At 26.9% G+C, this 24,937-nt stretch overlaps 7 protein-coding genes across 8 annotated transcripts; 5 read left to right on the forward strand and 2 right to left on the reverse strand.

The window, feature by feature from the left end:
* The first annotated feature begins 120 nt into the window (after positions 1–120).
* Positions 121–6,978, forward strand: LOC132905271 (DNA-directed RNA polymerase III subunit RPC1). The gene is made up of 20 exons (XM_060956423.1): positions 121–374; positions 642–777; positions 854–1,003; positions 1,080–1,415; positions 1,504–1,836; positions 1,909–2,046; positions 2,203–2,400; positions 2,853–3,089; positions 3,262–3,595; positions 3,684–3,933; positions 4,024–4,253; positions 4,324–4,674; positions 4,730–4,898; positions 4,998–5,337; positions 5,434–5,621; positions 5,749–5,896; positions 5,999–6,151; positions 6,208–6,408; positions 6,503–6,636; positions 6,749–6,978. The coding sequence occupies exons 1-20, from the start codon at positions 331–333 to the stop codon at positions 6,834–6,836; spliced, it is 4,158 nt and encodes a 1,385-aa protein (XP_060812406.1). The 5' UTR covers positions 121–330; the 3' UTR covers positions 6,837–6,978.
* Positions 6,979–7,105: 127 nt separating this feature from the next.
* On the forward strand, positions 7,106–8,198 carry LOC132905280 (parkin coregulated gene protein homolog). Its single transcript, XM_060956433.1, has 4 exons — positions 7,106–7,324; positions 7,389–7,707; positions 7,796–7,945; positions 8,011–8,198. Exons 1-4 carry the CDS (start codon positions 7,220–7,222, stop codon positions 8,169–8,171), a joined length of 735 nt encoding a protein of 244 aa, XP_060812416.1. The 5' UTR covers positions 7,106–7,219; the 3' UTR covers positions 8,172–8,198.
* A 54-nt stretch (positions 8,199–8,252) lies between these two features.
* Positions 8,253–11,615, reverse strand: LOC132905274 (probable glutamine--tRNA ligase). Its single transcript, XM_060956425.1, has 10 exons — positions 11,493–11,615; positions 10,999–11,303; positions 10,712–10,902; positions 10,361–10,616; positions 9,986–10,283; positions 9,469–9,848; positions 9,073–9,391; positions 8,770–8,990; positions 8,495–8,687; positions 8,253–8,427 (listed from the first exon to the last, which is right to left on the reverse strand). Exons 1-10 carry the CDS (start codon positions 11,613–11,615, stop codon positions 8,377–8,379), a joined length of 2,337 nt encoding a protein of 778 aa, XP_060812408.1. The 3' UTR covers positions 8,253–8,376.
* LOC132905281 (EEF1A lysine methyltransferase 1) lies at positions 11,585–13,312 on the forward strand. Of its 2 annotated transcripts, none has more exons than XM_060956435.1 (5): positions 11,585–11,697; positions 12,258–12,490; positions 12,639–12,786; positions 12,874–13,083; positions 13,146–13,312. In XM_060956435.1, exons 2-5 carry the CDS (start codon positions 12,341–12,343, stop codon positions 13,277–13,279), a joined length of 642 nt encoding a protein of 213 aa, XP_060812418.1. In that variant the 5' UTR covers positions 11,585–11,697; positions 12,258–12,340; the 3' UTR covers positions 13,280–13,312. The 2 variants fall into 2 exon arrangements, with proteins under 2 accessions (XP_060812418.1, XP_060812417.1); XM_060956434.1 differs by lacking the exon at positions 11,585–11,697 and adding an exon at positions 11,936–12,049.
* Positions 13,313–13,789: 477 nt separating this feature from the next.
* On the forward strand, positions 13,790–19,525 carry LOC132905277 (metacaspase-2-like). Its single transcript, XM_060956429.1, has 6 exons — positions 13,790–14,017; positions 14,149–14,202; positions 14,654–14,923; positions 15,045–15,840; positions 15,908–16,116; positions 16,241–19,525. Exons 1-6 carry the CDS (start codon positions 13,922–13,924, stop codon positions 16,316–16,318), a joined length of 1,503 nt encoding a protein of 500 aa, XP_060812412.1. The 5' UTR covers positions 13,790–13,921; the 3' UTR covers positions 16,319–19,525.
* A 464-nt stretch (positions 19,526–19,989) lies between these two features.
* Positions 19,990–20,876, reverse strand: LOC132905283 (mitochondrial import inner membrane translocase subunit Tim13-like). The gene is made up of 3 exons (XM_060956436.1): positions 20,621–20,876; positions 20,479–20,547; positions 19,990–20,124 (listed from the first exon to the last, which is right to left on the reverse strand). The coding sequence occupies exons 1-3, from the start codon at positions 20,723–20,725 to the stop codon at positions 20,026–20,028; spliced, it is 273 nt and encodes a 90-aa protein (XP_060812419.1). The 5' UTR covers positions 20,726–20,876; the 3' UTR covers positions 19,990–20,025.
* A 191-nt stretch (positions 20,877–21,067) lies between these two features.
* LOC132905275 (uncharacterized) lies at positions 21,068–24,908 on the forward strand. The gene is made up of 4 exons (XM_060956426.1): positions 21,068–21,405; positions 21,902–22,225; positions 22,473–23,917; positions 24,374–24,908. Exons 1-4 carry the CDS (start codon positions 21,360–21,362, stop codon positions 24,824–24,826), a joined length of 2,268 nt encoding a protein of 755 aa, XP_060812409.1. The 5' UTR covers positions 21,068–21,359; the 3' UTR covers positions 24,827–24,908.
* The last annotated feature ends 29 nt before the right edge of the window (positions 24,909–24,937 follow it).

The raw sequence follows: 24,937 nt of genomic DNA on the forward strand, positions 1-24,937 counted from the left end.
ATATTGCCATAAAGAAGTTTCATTCATATATTATAACATTGCAAGGCGGTTGTTTAATTGACATAAGATTGTAGGTAATGCCGTAATGCGACGTAAGATCGCATGTACAAAACTGTCAAATTCGAGATGGCATCACGAGTAGAAAACAACACGTGTTTAAAGAATTCCCTGAATTCTTTTGAATGTTTAATACATGATCTACGTAAAAAAATAGTGCATGTTTCACAATAGTTTGAAATTTATTTATTTGATATCGTACAATATTTATAAATAAGCTTATACTATAGATAACATATATTGAACAAAAGGAAATAAAATATAACCTTCACAATGGTAAAAGAACAATTCAGAGAAACAGACGTAGCTCGCAAAATGTATGTAAATTACTTTAATTTGTTTTTCTAATAGATTTTTTATTATTATTTCGATTATTTTTAATATTAAGTGCCTTTAGAAAAATATATACATTTGATAATATGAATAACTGAATTTCTTGTTAAATTATTTATCTTTGTACTTATCTAATTGATTAGATCTTTTGGTTAATGAAAAAAGTTAATAAAAGTTAATAGCTTATCATATGTAACTGATACCTATTATTCTTTATTTACTTTATTCATTCACTTTTTATAATTAATTAGCTCTCATGTATCATTCGGAGTGGACAGCCGCCACAACATGGAAAGGCAAGCCCATATACATGTTGTGGCTAAAAATTTATATAATCAGGATGTTGAACATACTCCAGTTCCATATGGAGTTCTCGATAGGAAAATGGTAATTAAAATATAAGAACATTTTTTTTCATATGTTAATGCTTTTTTTATAAGTAATTGTTAATGTTAATTTATAGGGTACTTGTAATAATACTACCAATTGTATATCATGTGGTAAATCTTTAAACGAATGTATTGGACACTTTGGCTACATTGATTTAGAACTGCCTGTTTTTCATGTTGGTTATTTTAGATCTATCATTGGTATTCTTCAAACTATTTGTAAAGTAATTTATCATTTATTTTATTTAACTTCAAATTAGTTAATAACAATGATAATAATTGTAATATTTTACTTCATAGAATTGTTCTCGTGTTATGCTATCTGAAGCAGACAAAAAGCATTATTTAGCCAAAGTATTAAATCCTAATTTGGGATATTTAACACGTAAAGCATTACGTAAACAAATTCTGGATAAAGCTAAGAAAACTACAGTTTGTCAACATTGTCGAGATCTTAATGGAACTGTTAAAAAAGCTGGTTTACTTAAAATAGTTCATGATAAGTATAAAGGGAAAAAGAAAATAGATGCTATTGTTCAACAAAAGTTGGCAGAATATAACAATGTGCTTGAGGATAATAAAGCATTAGAAGGAATAGTTCAAAGTGGTTTGGTTAAAGTATTAAATCCTTTGGAGGTAAAAAATAAAATTCATTTATAATATCTTTTTCTATCTATCTCTTTTTGTAAAATTCTGTATTACAGAAACTATGTCATATTTTAAGGTACAAAGCATTTTGGAAAAAATACCAGAAAGTGACATTCCTTTATTAATGATGAATACAGAGTGTGCATTACCAAAAGACTTAATATTGACAAGAATTCCTGTGCCACCAATTTGTATTAGACCTAGTGTAGTGTCTGATTTAAAAGCTGGTACAACAGAAGATCATTTAACAATGAAATTATCAGAAATAGTTTTTATCAATGATGTTATTCAGAAACATAGACAAAGTGGAGCTAAAGTACAAATGTACAATGAAGATTGGGAATTTCTACAATTGCATTGTGCCCTTTATATAAATAGTGAAATGTCTGGTATACCCCTTAATATGCAAGTATGTTATATAGAATTATTGAATCTTTTGCGCACTTTAATATTTTAACGATAAATTATTGAACAATTTTAGCCAAAAAAATCTGGTAGAGGATTAGTTCAAAGATTAAAAGGAAAACAGGGTCGTTTTCGAGGAAATTTATCTGGTAAACGTGTAGATTTTTCTAGTCGTACTGTTATTTCACCAGATCCTAATCTGAGGATTGAGCAAGTAAGATTTTATTTAAATAAATTGTTTCAAACATTTAAATAATATGTATATTTAATAATAAAATTGAATTATATATATATTATTATATATTAATATATATATTAAAATTGAAATATATATATATATATTATATATATATATTACATTTTTTATTAGGTTGGTGTACCTATTTATGTTGCCAAAATTTTAACATATCCTGAAAGAGTAAATCCATCAAACATAGAACTAATGCGAAAACTTGTAAGGAATGGTCCAGATATACATCCAGGTGCAAATTTCATACAACAAGGGAAAACACAATTTAAAAAATTTTTAAAATATGGTAACAGACAAAAAATTGCTCAAGATTTACAGGTAATTTCACGTGTATAAAATATTTTTATGTACTTTATACATACAAAATAATTAGTCATAATTAGCCTAAATATTATAGTGTATAGTGGAATATGGTATATTAATGAGAAGCTTAGAAATAGAGGACTTCAACTAGGAGGGTCTCAACTATTGCAAACCTATTTAGAAAATACAGGCTAAGATGTATAAATCCGACGCTGGTAATATTGTTCCTTCTCATGAATGTCTTTTTGCCAGAGAAATTGATATATGTGTATCATTAGTATGTCAGTTACCAAAATGAGTCGATATTGACTTGGATTAGATAAGGATGGGGCTGTCGTTAGGCTGTCACTTGTATTAGGGCCAAGTTAAAACATTTTAGACTATATTTACTAAATGGGATATTTGCAGTGGATGTTGACTGGCTTATTATAGTGCAGCAAAATAATTATATACATTTTGTTCAATAGTACGGTGATATCGTCGAAAGGCATCTGAGAGACGATGATGTAGTATTATTCAACAGACAACCGTCGTTGCATAAATTAAGTATCATGGCACATAAAGCAAAAGTATTAGATCACAGAACATTTAGATTTAATGAGTGTGTTTGTACACCATATAATGCCGATTTTGACGGGGACGAAATGAATTTACATCTTCCTCAAACTGAAGAAGCAAGAGCAGAGGCTTTAATTTTAATGGGGGTAATATGCAAATGTTATATTAAACTCTTAAGCAGGGAAAGAATTTTTGCAAATTCCTGTTTAAGGGGTGATTTATATTATATCCCATATTAACGTATATATTGTGATATATAATACATATTATATATATAATAGTATTATAATAATGATATTATCATTTACTTGCTTATAGAATAAATCAAATTTAGTTACACCTCGCAATGGAGAACTTTTAATAGCTGCAACACAAGATTTCATTACTGGTGGATATCTGTTGACACAAAAGGACATGTTTTTAAATAAAGCTCAAGCAAGTCAACTAGCTGGTTGTCTTCTAGCAGGACCTGATATTGCCATGTCTATAAATCTTCCTGAACCAGCTATTTTAAAGCCAAGTATGTTATGGACGGGGAAACAAATCTTCAGTTTAATTTTAAAACCTAATAGTACTTGTAATATTAAAGCTAATTTAAAAACAAAAGGAAGAGCTTATACTAGTAACCAGGAATTATGTATTAATGATTCTTGTACGTATAATTTTGTAGTATAATTTTGTAGTATAATTTGTTACTCTCCTTAAAACTGCAGGAAAATAATAAAAGTGATGAATTGCAGATGTTATTATCCGGAATTCAGAATTATTAGCAGGAACCATGGATAAATCGACTTTAGGTTCAGGATCAAAGCAGAATATATTTTATATTCTATTACGCGACTGGGGTCAAGATATTGCAACAATAGCTATGTGGCGACTAGCAAGAATGGCAAGTTTCTTTCTTATGAATAGAGGTTTTTCTATTGGTATTGGAGATGTTACACCAGGACAAGGACTTCTTAAAGCCAAAGAAAAGCTCTTAAATGCCGGGTAAATGTACATTTTTTTTTGTAAATTATTAAATATCATGAATGAAAGTATCTACGAATAATGTAGATTTGTTTTTTAACTATGATTTAGGTATTCTAAATGTACAGAATACATTTGTCAAATGGAAGAAGGACGTCTTGTATGCCAACCTGGCTGTTCAGAGGAAGAAACATTAGAAGCAATGATATTGAAAGAACTTTCAGTAATTCGTGATCATGCTGGTAAAGCATGTTTAAAAGAACTTCATCCAAGTAACAGTCCATTAATTATGGCATTGTCTGGCAGTAAAGGAAGCTTTATCAATATTTCTCAAATGATTGGTATGCTTGTCTATATACAGTATACATATACAAAGGATATTTTGTTGTGTAATATTTTCATTCTAATTAGCGTGTGTGGGACAACAAGCTATTAGCGGTCATAGAGTTCCAAATGGATTTGAAGACAGAGCTCTGCCACACTTTGAAAGACATTCAAAAATCCCTGCAGCTAAGGGTTTCGTAGAAAATTCATTCTATTCTGGTCTAACACCAACGGAATTTTTCTTCCACACTATGGGTGGAAGAGAAGGTCTTGTCGATACAGCAGTTAAAACTGCAGAGACTGGTTACATGCAACGACGACTAGTTAAGAGTTTAGAAGATCTATGCCTTCATTATGATATGACAGTTCGTAATTCAATGGGAGATATTATACAAATATTGTATGGTGGTGATGGTCTAGATCCTACATACATGGAAGGTAAGATGTTATTTATAATATCGATCACAAAGTAATCAAACAATTATTTTAATAGGAAAAGATTGCCCAGTGGATTATAAGAGAGTATTGGATCACGTAACAGCTAAGTCGCCATGTAAAAATGAAGAACCACTAGATGGTCCTGATCTAATTAAAGCTACAAATGAATTACTAGGTTCCAAAGATTGTGAATGTCTCAGTGAAGAATTTAAACAAGAATTATCGTAAGTATTAAGTATAACTAGATAATAATATAATATAATATAATATAATATAAGATAATAATATAAGAATAAGATATTAAATATTATTTATTTCTACAGCACATTCCTTAAAGGTGTAGCACGTAAAATAATACACCTACGACATAATGCTCCACCAAATATACCTGTAATTTACCAACTCGAACGACTCACAGTTTCTCAATTAGTTGAATTTATTCATACCTGTAAAGAAAAATATATGAAAGCAAAAATAGAACCAGGTACCGCTGTAGGTGCACTTGCCGCACAAAGTATTGGAGAACCGGGTACACAAATGACATTAAAAACATTTCACTTCGCCGGTGTAGCATCTATGAATATTACTCAGGGTGTACCGCGTATTAAAGAAATCATTAATGCAAATCCTAAGATTAGTACTCCAATCATCTCAGCAGCTTTAGTAAGTTCTACATTTAAATGCATTATAATGCATCTCAATAGCTATGTGTGCGAAAAAATAAACATGTTATGTTTTATTTATTGATTCATTTACTAGGAAAATGACGTAGATCCGGAATATGCCAGAAGAGTAAAAGGCAGAATTGAAAAAACTACTTTAGGAGAAGTTACAGAATATATCGAAGAAGTTTATTTACCCGATGATTGTTTCTTATTGTTCAAGATAGATATTGATAGAATAAAATTATTGAAGTTAGAAGTAGATGCTAACTCCATACGTTATTCGTAAGTATACAAATTTATGTTTGCAACATAAAATAAAATATATTTTTTGATAATAAAAATTTACATAAGTATACATTTAATTAATTGACAACTAAATAATTAAATTAATAAATGATAATTTATGCAGGATCTGTACATCAAAATTAAGACTGAATCCAAAATTAGTAAATGTTAGGGGAGATTCTATTATTACTGTGAATCCAAGCAAAAGTAAATACAGCATAAATTACGCTCTCACACAGCTTAAAGAGACAATTCCAAATATTGTTATAAAGGTAAAATGGGAAAATATACATATTAATATATTCATTATGAATAAATATACTTTCATAATTTTTAAACTGTATATGTTTCTTTTATGATTATACAATTTATAGGGTTTACCATCAGTTTCTAGAGCTGTAATTCATAACGATGATTCAAGTGGTAAAACAAGGTATAAATTGTTTGTAGAAGGAAACGATATGCGAGAAGTAATGGCAACTCTTGGTGTTTTGGGCAGAAAAACAACTTCAAACAATACTATTGAGGTAAATATAAAATTCACTTTTATTTACTTATCCATTATATAAATATGATGTTTTAGGTTTTCAAAACGTTAGGCATTGAGGCTGCAAGAGCAACTATAATGACAGAAATCAAATTGGTGATGGAAAATCATGGAATGAGCATTGATCGAAGACATCCAATGCTTGTAGCAGATTTAATGACTAGTAGAGGAGAAGTGCTAGGTATTACAAGACAAGGCTTAGCTAAAATGAAGGAATCTGTCTTAAATTTAGCTTCGGTAAAATGTTATATATATTTATACTTTTTTAATATTACATTTAAATATACATTATGTACATATACAAAAATACTAATAGATAATTATTTAACAGTTTGAAAAAACATCTGATCATCTATTTGATGCAGCTTATTATGGTCAAAAAGATGTTATTTGTGGTGTGTCTGAATCAATCATAATGGGTATTCCAGTTCCTGTAGGAACAGGAATTTTCAAATTACTTCACAAATATCCTTTTCAAATTCATTTCTTCACATTTAAAGAGACTAGTCAACTTACAATTTTAAATATTTGTTACATTTTTAATATATTATTTTCCTTAATTATATTAATAAAATACAGCTGACAAAGATGAACCAATAATGAGGGAGTTGATATTTGATGATTTACAATCCAAGAAAACTGCAAAAGCCACGAAAAAATTGTAAAGTAACTTATATATTTTATAGCAAAATATTTAATGTATGTAAATAAAAATATATATATTAATGGAACTTCTACATTTTTTATATTTAGTAATTTATTTCATTTAAAACTTACGTTTAAAATAAAAATGTACTTTTAAATATAGATATACATATGTATAGTTGTATGTAATATATGTAAGTATAGTTGCTAAGAAACACGTTTGATCCATATTTGTTGTACATTAAATTACCATAACGCAATATATCTAGGATGAATCGACGATATTAGGTACGGCGACGCGTTTAGAATTTTAATATTTTCTTCATGAATAAAATTGTATAAGATATTCTACATTTCATTTATCAAATCATCTTTCGATTAAACGCGAGAAAAGAATATCGGAATGGTAAATGAAACAAAATTTTGGGATGAAATTCGAAAAGACCTACCACGATATAAAAAGAGAAAACCCAGAGTTGTTCCTGCTTTCACCATTCAAGCTTTACAGGTAACACTTCAATATTCTAAATGTTATATTTATGTGAATTTATACTTATCTATAATATATTTAGGAAAACACTGTAGTTGAAAAACCTCCTCGATATGAATTGTATAAACCTCAACCACCTAAACCATCAACTTTTCGAAAATTCTATGAATGGGGTGTATTTCCAGTTGCATTGGAAAAGGATAAATATGGGACAAAACTTAGCTGGAAAGTTAACATCGAGGATTTAGATTTTCATCATTATTTACCGTTATTTTTTGATGGGTTAACGGAAACTGAACAACCGATTAAGTTTATAGTAGAACAGGGAATATCTGACATGTTAGAACATGGTGGTCCTAAAATTTTACCTGTTGTGCCACAATTAATAATTCCTATTAAAAGTGATTTTTCTTTTTATTCTAGATAAATAATTTTACAAACTGTATAAAATTGTGTTTATACGATTTTATAAATTCTTGTTTATTGTAGAAGCCTTAAATACAAAAATGCCAGAAATTATGTGTACAACACTGAGAGCTCTTCAAAATCTTGTACGTTCTACAGATTGTGTTGGAGAAGCTTTAGTACCATATTTTAGACAAATCTTACCAGTGCTTAATTTATTAAAAGATAGAAACGGTAAGATTTTAATCTACATTTATAATTTTATGTAAAAATAATAAAAATTAAATTTGACATTCCAGTGAATCTTGGAGAAGGTATCGACTACTCACAACAAAAAGGTGAAAACGTCGCAGATATAATACAAGAAACTCTCGAATTACTAGAAGTATATGGAGGTGAAGATGCTTTTATAAATATTAAATATATGATTCCTACGTACGAATCTTGTATGATGAATTAAATAATACCTATTTATATTATCCACTAATTATCTAGTAATGATTTTAAACTGTAAAACTCTAAAACTATAAAAAAATATCTATTATCTTAAACATAGTTGTTATTTATAAATATTATACAAAACATTATAAAACATGGTAAATTATATAACACTCAATTATTCATATATAATTTTTGAATGCATGTTTCATTTCATTTCATTTCATTTACATTTTCCCAGCGTCTTCCTTTAACGTTACCGTTCTGTTAAAAACGAGCTGTAAAAAGCGAATGAAATTAGTAAGAATAGTAATATTTGAATTTAAATACCATGGTTATAATTACTTTTTCTGATGTTGTATCCGGATCTACAGAGAAAAAGCCAATACGTTCAAATTGAAATTTTTCGAAAACTTTCGCTGAACGTGCTAAACTTGCATCGATATATCCAACGACTTCTTTCTTACTCTGTGGATTAATATCACTTAAGAAACCGTTTGGTACTTCATTAGAATCTTCAGGATTTTTGTGTTTAAATCTGAAAATTGTGTTATGAACAAATAGAACATTGTAACTATTAGATCAATAATAATAAATTATTACATTAACCCAATACTTACAAACGTTCATATAATCTAATGGATGTTAATATAGGATTTGATACCCAGTGTATAAAAGCTTTAGGCTTGTTAGTTTCAGAAATGGATTCTTGTGTAACAATCAAATTCACGATATTACCCATGCTATCTTTTTCAATTTTTTTGATCGTTAATACTATCCCTACATGCTTTAAACCAACGGATTGGTTTGGTGTTAAACGTCTAAAATCTTTTTCTGCTTTCTATAAATTTGTAACCACATTTTTAATAAAATGATAACAAATATTTTCTATCATATATTTGAACTGAAATAGCATTATATACCTCTTTGAAATCAGATATCTCAATATATATAATTTCATCAAAGACAATCTCATGTTGTCCTTTATCTGGTTCATTAGGAAAGTCAGGAACTGTTAGTTTTATAGAATTTTCATGAGGAAAATTGCTAATGGTTACTTTTAATGGTTCTAGAACTACCATATGACGACTTGCAGTTAAATTTAAAAAATCTCTCACAGATGCCTCTAAAACAGCTGGATCAACAATTACTTGAGCACCAGTTACACCCATTTGTGCACAAAAATTATTTATAGCTTCAGGTGGAAAACCACGTCTGCGAAGAGCTGTTAATGTAAATAATCTACAAAAAAAATATATATATCAAAAATTTATATTTTCAAATATATTAATGTAATGAATTTTTACATTAAAACATACCTTGGATCATCCCAATCAGATACAATACCTTCATCAATCAACTTACTGATTTTTCTTTTAGAAACAACTGTATAGCATACATTTAATCTACCATACTCCCACTGCACAGGACAATAAATATCTAAAGCATTACAAAGCCAATAATAAGATGATCTTCTTGACTGAAATTCTTTGGTGCACAGAGAATGAGTTATATTTTCTATGCTGTCACATAAGCAATGTGTATAATCGTAAGTTGGATAAATACACCATTTATCTCCTGTCCTATGATGAGGAACATATTTTATTCTATATGCAACTGGATCTTGTTTCCCTTCTTCTAATGTTACTTTCATTCTTAATGTAGCTTCACCTTCATCAAGCAACCCATCCTTCATATCCTATATAGAAAATTATAGAGTTAATCAAGAAATTTTATGATATAACAAAATTTTGTACATACATAATAAAATTAAAAACATTTAAATATTCAAAAATTTTAAGCTAGAATAATTCATCTGAAATAAATAATTATTACATAAAATAATTGTAAACTCTCTGAAATAGGTCTATTACGCCAGGGACTTGGAGGTGGGTTGAAACCTTTTATTTCTTCACTAGACTGATGACAAACATATGCTAAGTCCTTTTCAATGAGAACTATAGCCCATTCGTACAACTGTTGAAAATAATCAGAAGAATGAGTAATTTTAGCTGGTTTATACCCAAGCCATTCTACCATTTCACGAATACCAATAAAAAATTTTTCTTCTTCTTTTTCAGGATTTGTATCATCATAACGTAGATAACATATTCCATCATGGGCTGCTGCATACCTGCAATGGAGTTATACTTGAAATATAATTTATATTACAAAAATAATAAATCATATCTATAGTAAGATACAGCATACCCAAAGTTAATATTAATTGCTTTTGCATGACCAATATGTAGAATTCCATTAGGTTCTGGTGGAAATCTAGTTATTACTTTGCCATCTGTTATTTTTAAATGTTCTTGAAGTAATTTGTGTGTATTTGGTGTTATAATATATCCTTCAGTTTTATAATTTTCGCCTGGTTTATGAAAATGAACTTTAGTTTTCATTAATTCACTTATTGTCTGAGCATCTGTTTTCTCATTTGTTGCTGTCACACCTTTTGGTTCCACTAAATAACAATTAAGCAGCTTTTTAATAATGAATTATAATATATAAATTACATATAGATGAACATATTATTTGTGTTAATACCATTTGATTTACCTTTTTCTTTTCCTGACTTTTGTGCTTTTGCATGCTTTGCTGGTTTAGGTAGTGGTATAAGATCAGAGTCACATTTTGGACCTAACAAATCAAGCATTTGAACATCAAATTCATTTTTCACTGCTTTTCCATCAGCCCATTTTAGTGTATTACGTACATGTTGCATTAATGGACCAATATTAAAATGGTACCTGTAAAAACATATTTTGTTTTGTAAAACTCATAAAATGCTTAACAATATAAATGCTAAATTTTCAATATTAATGTTAAAAATATAACATATATACCTTTTCTCTATTATTTCCACTTTATGTGTGCTTATTACTTTCTCCACTTCACATTCTATTTCTTCTGGAGATATAACAATACCTATACCACATTCTTTCTCAAAATTAGATACATCGACATTTCCTTCTATATGATTAAGTAAATAATCTAACCCAGCATCTAATCTTTGAGTTGTATCTAATTTCTTTTCAGCTATATATTTAGCAAGAAATGACAATTTATTTGCAATTTGATTCTTAATTTTCGAAGCAAGTTGATATAACAAAATTCCAATTTCTGATGTAATAATTCCATACTTGTTAGCCTACAAAAAATAACACATAGTATAATCAGATATTACAAAGGTATATCATATGTAGCAATAATGATTACATTTTGTTCAAGTATAAACAAGTGAAAAGGTTTATGATATATAATTCAAACTTATAAGATTACATCACTAAATAATAAGAAACGTAATTAAAAAGATATCTTGTATGTATAACTTACTAACCTCTATTATAGCAAGTTTCAAATTATTGGAAACTTGTTTGTTTTTTAGAGTTTCTTTAGCTTTTTGTTCACTTAAACCAATAGACTGAAATAATTTTACGTCGTCTTGTGAATCCATCGTCATATTTTCTTCTTTTCTTCAATACGTAATTTAATGTGATTGTGAAGCCGGGAATTAAAACATATGTGTGCAAGATACTTACTTGGTAAAAGTACTTGGTAAATACGTGGATTTTAAAGCAATAATGTGATAAGGAATATAATCTTTTCCAAAGAAATTATTATATCTTTTTAAATGTTAAATCTCGTATATTTATCGCTATGCTTATATTTTACAACCAATCAATTACATTCAAAATTTTTACATTTTATTAATTAAAAAATATGATAAAAAATTTAAATATATATATATTTTATATAAGGATTATATTAAATTACTTTAATATTAAATAATGAAAACAATAAATTAATAAATTGACAAACTTTAAAAATATAAAATTTATTTTGCACAAATATCCTAATCATCTATCATAAAACTACTAAATTTTTAATAGATAGGTACGATATGTTTTACTTTCGATAAGGTACCTATATTATCTTAAGTGTCAAATTGATAGTATTCTTCATTGAAAAATTTTATATAACTGATATTTATTATTTAAAAAATAATACAAATTTAACACGTGTTTTAATTAATTAAAAGTTAACATTTGGTTATGTTACATATATATTTGTGTATAATTAAAACTAATTGGTTTTCCAACAGATACACAAAATGTGATATTTTAAATTATTATTTATAAATAAAATACATATATGTACACACACATATACAAAAAGTAGTTAAAAATGAATGAAAGCGATGATGATGATTTACAGTTATGTCCTACGACACTTGCTGCCTTAAAAGAGTTTCTTAAAGAAAAGGAAGAAAGAGAAAATCAGTTGAAACATACTTTAGAAAATCAACATTTAGATGTCTCTTTTGATGAGAATTGGGTAAGTTAATTTTTATGTACTTAGTAAATTAGTAGTCTTTCTTAACAATTCATCTTTATTTGTAAATTTTTGACTTGTGAAATAGTTTATTAATTAATTTTATATTTTACGATTAAGATGTTTAATGATTTAATAATTTAAATTTTAGCAATTAAGTCAGTTTTGGTATGATGACAAAACAACAGATACTCTTGTAAAAGGTGCTATACAGTGTACAGAGTCTGATGGGAAAATTGCATTAATATCATGTCCTACACTGTATAGTAAACTAAAAAAAACTTCTGGTGAACGAAAAGGTTTGAAAATATGTTATTTGTAATTTCATGATTTATGCAATATCAAATATGTTATTGTTATTACTAATATTAATTATTTATTTACAGTCACTCTTTTTGAGTATGATGAACGTTTTAAAGCGTATGGTTCAGATTTTGTACCATACAATTATAAATTTCCTTTAAATATACCTGGAGATATGTCAAACTTTTATGATTTAGTGATAGCTGATCCACCATTTCTTTCTGATGAATGTTTAACAAAAACTGCCCTTACAATAAAATTCTTAGCCAAAAAGGATATTGTACTTTGTACAGGTACTTTTGATAATCAATAATCAATTTTTGAGTTCTTAATTACTTTTATTCTTACATTGCAGGTGCTATTATGAGCGATTTGGCAGAGAGATTATTGAATGTTAAAATTTGCAACTTTGTACCTCATCATCAAAACAATCTTGCAAATGAATTTTACTGTTATTCAAATTTCGATTTTGATAAAATGTTACAATAAAACCGTGTAATAAAGAAATTATACACATTAAAATTTTAGCGTTCTATATTACCTGGTATTACTAACTTAACTCAATATAAGAAGAAATTTAAATTTACGATTATTCGTTATTTTCGAATTTCATACATATATTTTTTTTTTTTTGAGTTTATGTTATTTCCGGTATATTAAATACAATTTTTAATGTTTCTCGTATACGAATATTATCGAATATTTAAAGAAAATATTTTTCTACCTAATCAAGTAATTTTCAGTATTGTAGAGAAAATTTTTATATACATTTAATTTCTTTTAATTAGAAACTGTAAGATATTGGTAATACTGATACATTTATAACTTATTCGAATAAAATAATAAAATTTGATAATTTAGTTTACAATTTACTACATATTAGTTATTTTACAATGTCTACTATAAAATCGCTCTACTTTTGTTTTATATATACTAATATATAAAGTAGCAATCAATATATGGTCATAACAATAATCAAGTAGAAATAAAATTTTTTTCGGTTTCTGAATTTAAACTCCCTAGATAGAAAAACAATCTCTAGGTAAACAGATGTGAAAAGAAGACACGCGATGGAAAGCGTAAATATTTACATTTCTTGAGTGTTTGTGAGAGTAATTTTTATTTATAATCATGATAGACGGAAACATTTCCATGGAGGAGGATACAGAATTACGAGATTTGGTGGTACAAACACTTGAAAACAATGGTGTTCTTGCAAAAGTCCGGGTATGATAAAAATTTTTTTAAGAACTATATTTTTTTTATAGGTTATGTAGATCACATCAAAAAACTTTCTCCCATCAAAATTATATTTTTTGTCGTAGTATTGATTTAACAATTTTTTATAATGTTTATAGGCGGAACTCAGGGCAAGTGTGTTCTTAGCCCTAGAAGAACAAGAATCTGTAATGGTATGTTCTACAGTAGATAAATGCAAACAATTTTTTTTTTATATATTCATGCACAAAAGTTGTTTTTTTACGTCATTTTAAATCATAGCTGGTAATAATAAAATGTACAAAATAACAAAAGTAAATAACAAACTTGAATTAATAAGAGTTGCAATTATATTTCAAAATTATATAATATTTGTCAAAATCAACAAAATTATTTTGGATTAATTAATTTTGATCATATGTCCATCAGTAACAGTAGATAAAAGAATGTATTTTGTTGCTCCAGCACTACAGCATCTATGTGTATGCTTAGTTTGTCATAGTTTATTTTTACATTATTTAAATAAATGTTCATTCCTACATAAATTTATAAATAGCAAATATACATTTGATATATATTAAAGTAAATGACAACATTAGATAATGTTATAATTATAGTTTTCATCATGTAAATTAAACATTTCAGAATCCTGAACCACTTCTCAATAAAACTGTAAAACAGTACCTGGCTAATTCAGAGGGAAAATTATTGTTTTCCTTGGTTAGGGAGTTCCTAGAGTATTTTGGTCTTGATTATACAATATCTGTATATGATCCAGAAACTTATTTTGGAAAAGAATATAATTATGTTGGAAGAAATAAATTATGTGAAGAATTAGGTATCGAATCCAATGAGCCATTGCTTGGAGAAATTTTAAAAAATAGCATGAACAGTGCCTTTAATAACACACAGAAGGTATGTAGGTTAAGATTGTAAGATAAAATATTATAAATATATAAAAGATCAAATATTATAAATATTTAAAAAAATTAATTACTCAGAAATAAAACTGTTACAATTACGAATATTTTTATAGAATGAAACTGACAGCAAATTTAGTACAACTGAAACTGCAACAAATATTGCTAATGCCACATTTGAAATTTCCATTCCAAAAGTATTAAATAATGAAACTACATCATTGTCAAATGATAATGATGTATCGGATAAATTAGAAAGCATTTCACAGCAAAGTCCAAAACTTCCAATAAATGTGACAATAACTGATAAGAAAAATAAAGAAACATCTGTTCATGTTTCAATAGATGATTTAAAGTGTGAAATGCAAAATGATTCTCTCAGGAATAGTACAACTTCTGAATACAATGAAAAGAACGATGGAATTGATAGCAAAGGGAACAATAGTATGAATTTTGATATACTCCCTACAAGTCCAAATGGCACAAGTACAGTGATGAATCATACAACAAAGGAGACTGAGATAGATACACTCATTCAAACAAGTTTACTAAATAAAACCGAGCCTTTAATTAAGTTTGATGAATCTATAGTTACTGAAATGCAAACAAATCAAAATGAAGATATAAGTAAGCAAAATAATATAAATAGTTTGGAATTACAAATAGTAAATAATATACAAAACAGAAAACCAGTTAATACTGGAAACAGTTTTGGAAAAACTGTATACTTCGAAGAAATTATTGTTGATGGAAAAAGAGAGAATATTAATGATATACGTAGTACTGATACCTTTTTACAAGATTTACCATCTTTAGATAAAAAATCACATTCTATACTTAGCGATCTCCCACCATTAAATGGTAAAAAAACTAATATTAATGATCTGAAGGAATTGATGGATATTGGGCTTGGTATGTTATTGCAAATCTTTGGAACATATTTTTCATAATCTTTGTATCATAAACATAATATTTTCAGGAACTGATGGTATAGATAATTATGAAGAAGATTTTGTTTCATCTGCGTCTGGTAGTGCTTATGATCAAAGTCCTTCAAAGGATCCTGAAAAATCAGATAGTCCAATAAAATTACAAACGAAAAAACAAGATAAAATTCACAGTACTAATAGCGAGGACATAAGTGAAGAAATTGAAGATATAAATGATATATTAAGCAGCACATCATGTGTAAGTAAATTTTATATGAATTTAGATGCATTTTTTGATACATAATTTTCCATATAAAGATGATTTTTTATATATCTATGTATATATATTTTTTTTGAGTATTGCATGTATAATTCCATTTTAGCTTGAAGATATAAACATGGATAAAAACATGTCAAATTTTGCAACGGGTATTACAGCAAATTGTGCAAAGGAACTGTAATTCATAAATTGCACTAGAGAATTACTTTAAGAACTAAAATGTTATTTCATTTAGAGCATTGATATTCAATATCCTCCTATGTCAGGGCATCAAGTATATTAATGCAAATTGCTATGAATTCATAAATTTGCAAAATTATTTTGGTTTCTAACATGGCACTGCCGTTTGTGGCTCAATACTTATAAGTTCCCTACAAAAAAACGTAGAAGGGAAATGTCTGAATATATATTTATAAATGTTATATTTTCACTACTTTATAAGAAATTTTTGTCAAAAATGTATTTTTATAAATCATGAATTTCATTTTAACGGTATTTAAGAAAAATAATTTTTAAACAAAAAAATATTCTACGAAGGATATTATATTGGTTATGACATGAGAAAACTCAATTTTTTATAAAAATATTACACAAATTTTATTAAAAAAGATGAGATGTTATAAACTGATAAACTGCCATTATTCTCTGCTATTATTATAATAAAGTGTTAAATTATATTTTTAGTAATTGAAAATATTAAAAATAAGGATCATATAAAAGTTCCATTACAAATTTTTTATAAAATACACGTTGTAAACATATTTATAATTTTATAATGTAATAAGAAGTAGTTACTTAAAAATTCAAAAATTAAGTTGATATCAAAAACAAAGAAACACTATTTAATTAAAGTGAATATACTATTAATCATTTTTTTAAGTTATGATACATTATTAACTAAATTAGAAGAGTAATATTAGAACTCTTGCTTGTAAGCTTTCAGACAAACTGCCTTCTACGTTATTCTGTAAATATGTCTAGTATTATTACTTATAAAGCCAATTATCTCAATGTTAAAATATCTTAAAAAAGTGAAAAGTAATCAGTTACATTAATGGTTGTTGAATACTTAGTTATATCTTTCTGAAAAAATTTTGTAACAATTTTGTTATGTTTATCAAAATAATTCCTGTGTCTGATTTTATGACTGAAGTATCATTACCTCATTTAACTAAAGTTACTGGTATAGTATTGATAGCAATATCAGTAAATCATCCGTCTAAAAATGGATTGCCTAAAAAATATATAAAATTATTTTTCTTCAAAGATAATGGTGCTAAATGCATAAAACGAAAAGTATTTATAAAAGTTGAAGTTGATATTCAATGAAAGATTAGGTGCTTATATGTTTTCTTGCATCCATGAATCGTAATATTTAAATAACTAATGAGAGCTTTAGACTAAGTAATTCAATTTTTGGGCAATCCAATACCTTGATAAACATATTGTTATAAATATACTATGCCCCAAATGAGATGCAATAACTAAGTACAATTCATAATGGATCAACTGGATGCTTGACAAATCAAAATCTGTTTGTACAGCCTGCTTCCTTCACAAAACTTTGAGTAGCACATGATTACTGTAATGTCATCAATAGTAAATATTGTAAATGATTCAAACAAAGAGATTTCATAGTTGATTAATACGCCTTAAAATTTTAATTGTATAACAAGAGTTTATTTATAATAATATTATAATTATGTCATTAACTTATTTTACATACCACATAACTCTAGTTTTACATAACTAGAAAATTGCAGTTCTTATTATAAAAATATCTAAGATATACACATAAATAAACATATCATTTTTAGTAAAACAAAATATCGTTAAAACATTTTATTTTTCATCTTATTTTTTATAACACATATTAAAAAATAAGATGTCTATTTAGAAATTATATCATTAATCATATAGATCATTTGAATGAAGTAAAATCTTTACTTTTACAGTATTAGGTATAATGAAATCCCTTAGTTTGAATCAGCTTTTATTTCTATGTATATATTAAAGCAGGTGTGTTCCTGACCAATCAACGTGGTTACATTTTAATATTGATATAACATATAATTTTATAAAAACAATTTCAGGATGATACTGAACATTCCTACACTTTATAGAATGTAAAATATAGATACATTCCATTGTTATTAAGATTATTGCACTTTTGTTGTATTGTTAGCATTAGTAAAGAAATTTACATAAGTATTTTTCACCATAAATTATAAGAGAGAAGAAGGGAGAGAGTAATTTAAGAAATGTTTCACAACTTATCACAGTATATCGACAAATTTTATTTCACATTCTGATGGAACTAGAAAGTGTTTTTGTGTAAGCATTTCTATTGCAGGGTACACAAACATTTTTATATTTATGTAGTTTTGGAAATGATTTCAATTAATCCTAAACTGATTAATATGAAATCTCGCATTTCATATGCGTTTTGGTATATATGGAAGTCTTGTTATATATATATATATATATATATATATATATATATATATATATATATATATATATATATAGGATGAATTAATAAGAATTCTTACCTGAAATGCCTCATTATTATTAAAGGATGTCTCGTATGAAATGCATAGTAGAGTCAAAGGATGCCATTCAATTAATGTATTTTAACTTTCTTATACCCCTTCAAAGGCAATGTATTTTGTATAAAATACTTTTTAATCAAATCAATGGATAACAGGATATTTCAGATAACAATTTTCATTGGTTCACTCTGTATATAAATACTTCTTTCTTTTTCCCTTTGGAAAATTCATAAGATGAATACATAATCTTTTATTTTCTATACCAAACATATAAATAAGTACAGTATAAAAGAGGTTGAAAAGATATATTTTTTAAAATTAGAAAAAATATTAATGAATTTCTTTTTTATACACATATATATCTACACCTATATACACATATCTTTGCAGCTGTTTTTTGATAACAAAAAGATATGTATAACTAATAACATCGATTTGTTATGTTACAAACTGTCTGTATTGATCTGTAATATATGATAATGGCATATAATGCACTGGTATGCAAATTAATTATAGATTTTGCGAACATTGATATGAAATAGTTGTAATTATTGTTATTTACTAATTTATATTATCAAATTGAACAGATGAAGTATTAATAAACCACTCACAATATTTTTTCATACAGTTCTAGAGATTTATTTTTGTAACCACGTTGAAGTATTGGTAGCTATATTGTGCCTTTTAGTGTGTATGAATAAGAAACAATGCAAATACATACTATGGAATTGCGGGATTTACAAAATACCTAAGTTACTTATTTATGATTTTGAAGTACGATGTAACAATATTCATGTATATGTTATTTATTTTATAAAGATTTTTCTCTTTTGCAATTGCTGTGTATTTTACACCTTATAATCAATCCTAGCTTATACTTCATCTTAAACTTCTTTAACAAAATTTTATATTTTTAAATATTTATTAATTTTTCTGTAATTTTGGGAGAGATTATCTATAGATATATTAAAAGATATACGAAAGATGGGAAAAAGGACATTAAATAAGTGAGATGCAAATTACAAATTTATGCACCTCCATTTATTTGTTAATCCTTTATAAATACAGGTGGCAGTGTAATGTCACTGTGTAATATTCAAATTTGGTTTTTAACTTTTAAAATGTCACAAATGTAAAAATCTATTTTGTCTTGAAACTTAATCAGAAGTAATAATATTATATACAAAATTATTCAATATTTATAAATGACATAGATTTGCTAATAAATATACATAATAATTACAGTTATAATATTTCCTAAACAATATTTGGAAAATATTTGGTATACAATTACACAATGTACAACCAGAAACAATTTATTTAACAATTTGTACTGTTACATTCTGTCATGCTCTCTCTGTATTCGAGCACTGTACGTTTTTGATACAAGATGAAATGCATCAATATATCGATCCATACACATTGCTACACATTTCTGTAAGTAAATTAAAATTACTTACATTTTATATTCTATAAGGTCTTATAACAATTTTTATTCTTATATTTTCTCTTTGTTTACATTTATATAAGTATAATTCAATATTACTGTTTAATATAATTTCCACATATTGTTTATATAAATATTCACAACATTTATATAACATTAATAAAAAATTTTTTATTCGTATTTAATAAAATATTTACTATATCTTTTCTACGTTCGCTTAAATAATATTTACTTAATAATAATATAAAAAATATATTTAAATTTATTTTATACTTTTAAGGCTTCGAACACGATAGGTTACATTTTATACTAAGGTTACGTTCTACAAACAAAAGAGGTTACCTGTTCGGTATTATCCAGAGAAGTACCGGGCCTAATCACGCATTTTTTAAAGCATTTCTCTGACATTTTCTGAAAATACGAAACCAGGTGATATATGTTATTCATTCATTTTAAATTTGTAAATGTATTTATACAATCGTACCGAAAGCATTTCTTGTGCATTTGCAACTGCAACTTCTTGTTTAATTTGTTGCATCAGATCACTCTTTTCTTTATCAGTTAGGGATTCGGATGTAAGCGAATTCATATTTACAGTAAAATATTAAGTGTTTCTTTAATGTAATAATAGCAAAATCAAAAACCACTTTGCTCCCGTTTGTTAAGTACAAACTACCACGTTCTTACCGGTTCGATCGATAAACCGGAAGCACGTGAAACTGCATCTTAAAAGGCCGTTTACAAATTTACGATTCTGAAATGTTGAACGAATTAATGTTTGTAATGTACTTGTATATATATATATTATATATATTATATATCATTATATATATTATATATATTTGCATATATATTTATATATATATTACATTAAAAAATATTTAATTATTATGCATTCATTAATGTTTTTTTTATCTTTATGCATATCTACTATAATCGCGGTGTTACGAAACTATTATGAATTCTAATTTAAATGTTATCTTCATTTCAAAGAATTGGAACACATGAAATGTATACATATTTCTTCAAGTTTCGGTTATTAGATAACGACCTGCTGATATCAGAAATTAGTAAGGACATCGCCAATGAGCGTAGAAGAAATTCAGTCAAAAGTATACTCCATGAATTGCCGTCCATAGCAGTCAAACGACCAAAAACTATATGCATGTTTCTTCTTCCGCTTCTTTCAATGGGAAAAACGCGCATAATATGTACTTACGTACATGGCATGGAAATGCATGGCAATGGAAAGCAGAGTGTATGATCTAGGTATGATTCGTGGTGAGATTGGCAGTACTGTTTTTAAGTCAACGGGTGCATCAATCTGATTTGAATACAAAATTGGAACATTACAAAATGCTGTCTAGTAAAGTATATATATTGTAAAAAATATATCAGTAAACATGATACAATATATAGTTTATAGTGGTGTACTTTTAAAATTTCTGTTATAACTTTATAATTCTACATATCATTCTGTCTAAGATGGAAAACGATAATAATAAAAATGAACGATTGAAACTACATGTTGAAAGCCGGAACAACGTTATTTCTGAATTACAACGTGTATATGCGAAATATTCGTATCGTAACTCATGCGAATTAGGTTGTTTGATAATTGTTATCTTTATTCAATAATTATTTAATATAATTCATCTTTATGCTAATAAATTTGATAATTACCTAATAATAATTATTGAATAATTATGTTTTCAACACAATAAAATATTAATAAACTATTTTATAAATAATTATTGATGCACAGGGAATTTTACAAGTAGTTTGTCAGAAACAGATGGAAAATTGTATTCTTCTATCGTCGAGGATCTTTTAATAGAAATGAATGGAAGGGAATTAAAAAAATTTAGTGATAGTAATAATACAGGCTGTTGTCGGTGTAAACATTTGTTGAATATTCCTCGAGATCTTATTCAAACTTCTGAGAAGATATCGGATTATACGGAAGAATGTGTGGATGATTTAAATTTTGTGCAAAGTATGGTCTGGTTAAAGTCAGCCACAATGTTTATGAAAACTATTTCCGTCGAACAATTTCATTCGGTATTTTATAAACAATGGAAGAACACAGGTAATGATACAAGAACTCGATATTTAATATTTTTAGCGGATATCTGTTTTAATATATTAAATTACTTTATTTATTTAATTATTTAGTTCAAAGTAGTCAAATTTCAATTGAAATTTATTACAGATTATTTAAGTTATTGTTTTAAATAACTTCATGTGAATTTATATCTTCAAACGGATAGTTAATATGTTGTAGTAAAATAATAAAAATAAAATTCCTATTTAAGGGTATACTACATTTTTTCTAGGAAAAGATTTTAATCTTTATAGTCAAAACTTAATGTCTGATATTGAAGAGGACGATTATAAAAATTTGAGCAATTCATTAAATGATGATCAACAGAATGATACGAATTTCGACGTTGATTCAGAATATATTAATAATACTGATCCGTCACGTGATGTACATAATGAAAAACATAATACATCACAATCTTATCACCAACAAATAAATCAAGAAACTGGAATTTTCACCGAAAAAGGAGTCAGTCCCTCCGTTTTTACTTCTTCTCAAAGTCTTGATAGATTCTTCAATGTACAACCTTGCATGCATCAAGATATTACTATGAAAAATTATATCATTCAAGATTCAGACGAAGAGTGCTCTTCTGTTTCTGACATAATTAAAGATTCTCTGGAGAGTCAAAATACTAATAACATAGTACGAAACGAGAAAGATAAAAAATTACTCGAAGGAAGCGATTTTATCAAGGAAAAATCAGCAGAAGAATTATTTTCTGAGGACAGCGATGTTTTAACGAGAACTTTATTCGGAACGAGAAATGATCTAACTGTTGCTTCAGACGATAACGATTTTTCAGACATTATTTTATCTAACAAAAATTATTCATCATATAAACAGAATTGTAGTCAGTTAAGAGAACAATTAATTTCAAAATCGAATAAGCAGATAGTCAAACCATTGACACAAACTTGTGATTCAAATTTTTTCAATGAAAGTCCTATAATTTCACCGAATCGGATTAATAATGCATGCTCGCTTCAGGAAGACAGCGCTTACGATACTTATCAATTAAGCGCAGAATGGTTACCAACGACGAATTGCATTTATAATGAAGATATTAGTATCTTGCCTAGTCAAAAAATTGCTAATATTACTCCTCATGAAAAAAAAGATATCGTGAATTACACGCATGATCTGGAGTCTCTCACCATAGATATGACAGAGAATAATTGGACTTCCAAACAAAATTTATCTTGTTCACAACAAGAAAACGATAAAAACATAAACAATGACGGTGAAGAATTGTCCGTACAAAATAGACAAAGATATAAAAATTTGATGGAAGATGCAGAATACGAAAGAAGTAGCAGTAAGAGAAAGAAACTAAAATCTGTCCATGAAACGACTGTATCTAAGTCTAAGAAAAAAGAAGAGAAGAAAATTTCTTCGAAATGGTTGAAATTTACGCTTGATACTCTAAATGTGGACGACATTGCTTTTAAGTCGATAAAGGCGATTCTTATGGTTCTCCAAAATGAGAGAATAGCGAAACAATATATGAGAAAAAGATGTTGGAAAGATACTTTAGAAGAACAGGCTGTAAACGCGATATTGGATTACTGTGACGTTTCTGAAGCTGAAAATAAAACTAACGAGTATACGCAAGAAATTGTGCAGGTAGTGACTGACATCCTGGATAAGAGTATAGGAACTAGTGAGTTTAACAAGGTAAATTATAACATATATAATTTCTATTATGGATACAGTACATAAAATTAGCTATATTTATTAACTTTTAATAATAATTTTTAATGCGCAATTGCCAATGTTAAATTGAATGCTATAGCACGTATTGCATAACACATGTTAGATATACTTGTAAGTACAATATATGCACAGACATTTAAGGAATAGAATATGTCAATTCCTTGTCGTTAGAGATAAGAGGAGAAGTAAAAGTTGAACATAAAAGTTATAGTTATAATAAATGGATGAAGTTATTAGTCATAATACAAGGAAATTATGATAGTAGCTTTTAAAAAATGCATTGTTTTAAAATACAAAGCATATCTTTACACTTTGTTAGAATTAGAGATATTCCTAAAAATTTTTTAAATATTTATATGGTAATATTTAGACACGAAATTATTCTTTTATTTAATGTTATGTTTTTTTTTTATTTAGGTTACAATAGTGACTCATCAGATCTCCATTATTTTACAACTATGCAGTTCTATGAAAGTTTGTGTCGAAATAATAAATTACTTAACTGCAAAATTAAAATCTTACGGAAATATTTTAATCTCTCTGGTAAATAACAAAAAGGCCGATGTACATAATGTAATAAATCAATTACATATTATCTTTTATACTTTAAATTTTTGCTTACAAAAATATCGAGCAGTTTTCTGTAATAAAGAAAATAATCAACTTGAAAAAGAAGAAGTAATACCACCTGTCGTCGATTTATGGAAAAAACAATTAAATTTCGAAGGTATAATAGTAAAGGATAGTATACAGACAAGGGAACGAAGGTGGTTAATGATTTTGGATGATTTTGCAGTAATTGCTACGGAAAATTTTGTTCAATTTGCAAAAAAGGCGCAAAAATTAGTCAATTTATTGATGTATGAATAAATGATTTTGTTTTAAGTGCACCGTTTTAAACGTAATTTTAGTATATTGAGATATATACCAGGTACTAAATATTATATTCTATATGTATATAAAAGTCTTATAATATTTTGT

This window comes from Bombus pascuorum, chromosome 3 (genome assembly GCF_905332965.1).
Source record: "Bombus pascuorum chromosome 3, iyBomPasc1.1, whole genome shotgun sequence".
NCBI lineage: Eukaryota > Metazoa > Arthropoda > Insecta > Hymenoptera > Apidae > Bombus > Bombus pascuorum.